The sequence below is a fragment of the Cucurbita moschata genome, unplaced genomic scaffold (genome assembly GCF_002738365.1).
Source record: "Cucurbita moschata cultivar Rifu unplaced genomic scaffold, Cmos_1.0 Cmo_Scf00005, whole genome shotgun sequence".
Lineage (NCBI taxonomy): Eukaryota > Viridiplantae > Streptophyta > Magnoliopsida > Cucurbitales > Cucurbitaceae > Cucurbita > Cucurbita moschata.
The window spans coordinates 2,643,911-2,648,709 of NW_019268521.1; the positions used below are offsets into that span (position 1 = coordinate 2,643,911).

Sequence of the window (4,799 nt, forward strand, 5' to 3'; positions counted from 1 at the left end):
AAAAAAAAAAAAAAAAAAAAAAAAAAAAAAAAAAAAAAAAAAAAAAACCATTTTGTTACATTTTCAATCTTACAGTCATAATTCTTTGCATTAGTTGATGAGTTATCTATTTTCTCTCTTCAAGATAGTGGAGGCCTTGAAAGCCGAATATCTCAAGGTTTTATTAAGACCTGGTTTTGAAACAATGTCTCGCTTCCTTCCTACTCTTTGGCATTGGCATATAACACCATCTTTTGTTTTTATGTATATAGCTATTGCAATATAGTTGGTTAGATGATTAAGTAATGCATTTTAAGGATCCACTACCTACGTAGGCATCAGAAATTTAGAGGATAAGGAGATGCTCTCTTTATTGGCTATGGCTTTTGCCATTATGCTGACTGTGGTTAATATGCAGGAGTTGGACCTTCCACTGAATTCCTCTTCTTGGAGTCAGGATGATCTAAAAGACCCGGGAAAATTTTATGAAATGACTGTTCTTCTAAATGCCCAAAGAGAAATTGCTGATAAAATATTGGATGCTCAGTGGGAAACTAAATGGCGGCAGGAAAAGGTTTGACTACTCAACCTCTGTGTCTTCTTATGGAATGAGTAACTGGTTTTCTAAGAAACAATTTCTTGATTTGGCTTCTTCTGGACCTAATCATGAAGTAATGTTGCTTCATTTATATATCTATACGAGTATTTGAGTAAGAAACCTAAGAAAGGAGCAATGGATGAAGTTCATAGTGATAACTGATACATATGCACATGTTTGATGACAGAACTTATTTGTCTCTAATTTTTACCCATTATTTGCATTATTAGACTGTTTGTTTTCTGTACTTCTTGCTTTTAACCGTCGATCTACCTACCGTGAATTTACTATTGTTATCGATTTAACGTCAGTTGAATGAGTTGTTGGAGGAAAAGGTGCAGCCTTACTTAAAGAGTGTCAACAGCAATGTCCTCACGGCACCCATTCTGTTGAAACCACAGAACCCGGATCCGAAGGTTATACCCTTTATTTTTCAACCATTACATTTTCCTCTTCTTGATTTTATCCCTTTACCTCTCTTTTAGTGCTTCAAATATTCTATTCACTTTAGTTCGGGATAACATAAGTTGCCATTATAAGCATTTGTATATTCTTTCAATGTTAACTAGTTAGTTATAGCACGGGTGTGTCCCGAGCCGGGAAGGGAAGTGTATAATAGATAGTCGGTGTGACGGAGAGGCTGCAGTTTTGGTCTTGTACTGAATCAGGGACTAAGGGAGGTGTAGGGAACTCTTGAATCTCCCTTGGTTTAGTTCTTGTTTATAATTATGAATTAAACTCAATCTCTTTAAGAAAAACATCTGTTTGAGAGCTGCTGTTGCTCTCTATGATGCACAGTGCACACACGTACTAACAAAGCACAGATTCATCTCCTCACGGCACTACAAGGATTTCATTTAACATGTTAAAATTGTTTCAGAGAAATCAAAGGCGACGATTTTGGTTCTTTTGACATCGTGCCATCTTTTCACGTCAAAGCGCATCTGGTGTATCCTAAGCTAGCTCTGAAAGACAAGATTCATGGCGACGTTCTTTCTTAAGGTACCTTGCCTCTTTTTTTTCGCTTAACGCAGCTGGAAAGTGCACTCGACTAGTGTCCCCGCCCCCGCCCCGGCCCCCGGAAAATAAGAAACGAAGAGTAAAGAAAGTTAAGAGAGAAGAGGCTAGTGTGGTTTTTGTACTCTTAAGATTGCCCACTAGAACCTCTTATTTTTTATGAGTTAGGTACTTTTAAGATGATTCTTTCTTATGTGCTGTTAATGAAAACATAGGGTTAAAATTCAAGCTTAATATGATTAAATATGCTGAATTATTTACCTATCTTTTAACTGTTAAATTATGAAAATAATAATTAAAAATGCAACTAATTTGTGTAATTTACAGATAAATGGGGTTTTCAGTAAATGTCGTGTTGCTTGTGAAACTTTTTGGTGTATTAATTAAGCACTCTTGACTATATATATATATTTGTAATGTCTTTATTTTGTTGTCGGGTAGTTTTTATTTTTAGAATTTGATTATGAATTTAATTATTTTCTCAAGAAATTTATTTTTAGAAATAAAAAATAAAAAATAAAAAATAAATGATCATCGGTGAGATCGTCGTTTTAGAGATTGAGAAATAAAATAAAATTAGGGTTAAGTAATGAATTTCTACCTAGGATTAAATTACAAATTTAATTTTTATAATTTTAGTGTAGTCTGTTAGATGATAAAGTCCCATATAGGGAATGATCATAGTTTATAATAAAAAAATACTATCTCCATTGGTATGAGACGTTTTGGGGAAGCGCAAAATAAAGCATGAGAGCTTAAGCTCAAAATAGATAATATCATACAATTGTGGAGAGGCGTGTTCGTCTAACATAGTATAAGAGTCATGCCCTAAACTTGTCGTGTTCGTCTAACATAGTAGTTATGCTCTAAACTTAGTCATGTCAATAGATTGGTAAATCCTCAAATGTCGAACAAAAGACTCAAAAGAAAAGGAGTCGAGCCTCCTCGAAGGCAAAGTAAAAATTGATTAAGACCCCAAAAGAAAAGGAGGCGTAGTTTGTTCGAGGTGAGGTATTGGATGATGAAAGTCCCACATCGGATAATTTAGGGATTTATCATGAGTTTATAATCAAAGAATACTATCTCTATTGGTATGAGGTCTTTTGGGGAAACATAAAGCAAAGTCATGAAACTTTATGCTCAAAGTGGACAATATCATATCATTATAGAGAGTCATGTTCGTCTAACAGTCTCGAGTGTATAATAAATAGTATTAGAGATTATTTTTAATATGTAACAATTTAGTCTATAAATACCGTAACCATTTAATCATTATCATAAAAAATATATTTTATTGACCAAATATTTTCGTAAATTACAAAATTAATATTTTTTTATATGAAATTTATAATAATATCACTAAATTATTATTGGAGAGAATAAGACTAATACTTACTATATATTGGAAAGGACAAATATAATAAATGGAAGAGACGCATACGTGGCTGCCGACACAACGGTTACGAAATAAAAACCAGTAGATTTTGATATGTCACGTCACCGAATGTGACACGTGTACAACACTCCCGATATCCTTCTCCGCGTTTCTTTTACTCTAGATTACGGTTGTCGGCCTGATTGGACTGTTCCCCACTGGGCCCACCTCCCCCAATCATACTCCCACGTCTGCACCTGCCTTTAATTAAAAAGTCCACGTGTACATGGCCTTCCCTTGATATACCCTTCCAGAAAAATCTTATTGCCACGTCAGAACTCTTTAATTAAAAAAAAAAAAACTAATTTATTAATTTAAAACGAAATTAAAAATAACTATAATTTATTATTTATAATATTACTTAACCCAAACCTAGGAAAGTTGCACTAATTAATTATTAGTTATAAATTTATTTTTTATTTATTTAAATAAAAGTCACAAATCTTTTCATAAATTTAACTTCTTTTTTTATTTTAATAAATGAATATTTTTTAATGACAAAGTTATATATTTAGCATATAATATCCTTACTTCATAAGCTAAGTAGAATCTAATTCTATATAATATGCTTTCTTTTTTAAATGTCTTGAAAATATATTCTTTCTTTAAAAAGTAATTGTGCAAAATATATGTTATTTTGACGAAAACGCCCTATTATTAGCTATGTACTTCAAGATTCGTTATATTTGTAACGGGCGTTGCAATAAGGCTGGTATTTCAGCTTTTAAGGTTAATGGTATCATTTTGGGTCACGGCGGAAAAAATCTAACAGTATTATTGGAAATATTTCTCGAGCTAATGAATAAGACATCAGTTACTGTTTAAAGGTCGGTGGATGGGTCGTAAGCGGAAAAATGGAAAAAAAAAAGTGTAGAAAAAACTTAGTAGGGAAGATGATATTGAATTGAGCACTTACTTTTTAGTCAGCAATAATAATATTGTGAGAAAAAAAAGGACTAAAAAAAAGTTGACTGAATTAATTGTATTTTTGTATGGTAGCTCAAGTCCTTTCACTCTCATTCAATTTGGCAACCACTTGCCCAATTTAAGAAGTGTTGTAATAATGACTTTATATTATAAAATTTAGGCCTCGACCAATTTTGATTACTCATGGTTAGGTTTTTTTTCGATGTGGGTTACATTTTCTTGGTCGAGTCAACTTAATTGTCCTGAAAATAGCGTTACAATCCAACCATTCTTTTAAAATGATTAAGAATGTTTAATGTTTGTAACTGGTGTTAATGATGCGTTGCGACTTGTAAATATTTGATATTTGAACTTAATGAAAGTTTAGTTATTAATGTAACATCATTATAGATAAATATGAAACCCGGACAACCCAACCTGAAAATAGGAAGTTGGATTGGGTTGTAAATGCTCATTTTTTAAAAATTTAAAATATTTAATATTTGTAACTAATGTTTCGTTTTTTTAAAATTAAAAAAATATTTAACATTTGTAACTAATGTTAGTGATGTATAGTAACTTATAAATGTTTAATATTTGAATTATGCACTGTAGATAAATATATTTAAAAAAATAATCCAACAAACGGAGATTGTTAACTCTATTGGGGCTACTTGTATCATCAACCCAACTAGCTTAAAATTTTTTTACGATCAAATTATTTAATTAAATTATTTTAGAAGAATAATGATTAAATAAAAGAATAATGATTAAATAAAAAGAAAATGAAGGAAAAAACAACAAATAAAATAAATCTCAAACCATATAATAAAATCACTGGGAATTTTACAAACACGAAGGAAA

The 4,799-nt window shown here is 31.4% G+C and overlaps 1 protein-coding gene across 1 annotated transcript in view; it reads left to right on the forward strand.

Annotated features, from left to right (window-relative positions):
• LOC111442822 overlaps positions 1–1,901 on the forward strand; it is a 10,815-nt gene extending 8,914 nt beyond the window's left edge. The window contains exons 10-12 of the mRNA XM_023080364.1: positions 398–553; positions 889–993; positions 1,458–1,901. Coding sequence (XP_022936132.1) covers positions 398–553; positions 889–993; positions 1,458–1,490 — 294 coding nt within the window. The 3' untranslated portion in view covers positions 1,491–1,901. The remainder of the gene's footprint in view (positions 1–397; positions 554–888; positions 994–1,457) is intronic.
• Positions 1,902–4,799: the final 2,898 nt, after the last annotated feature.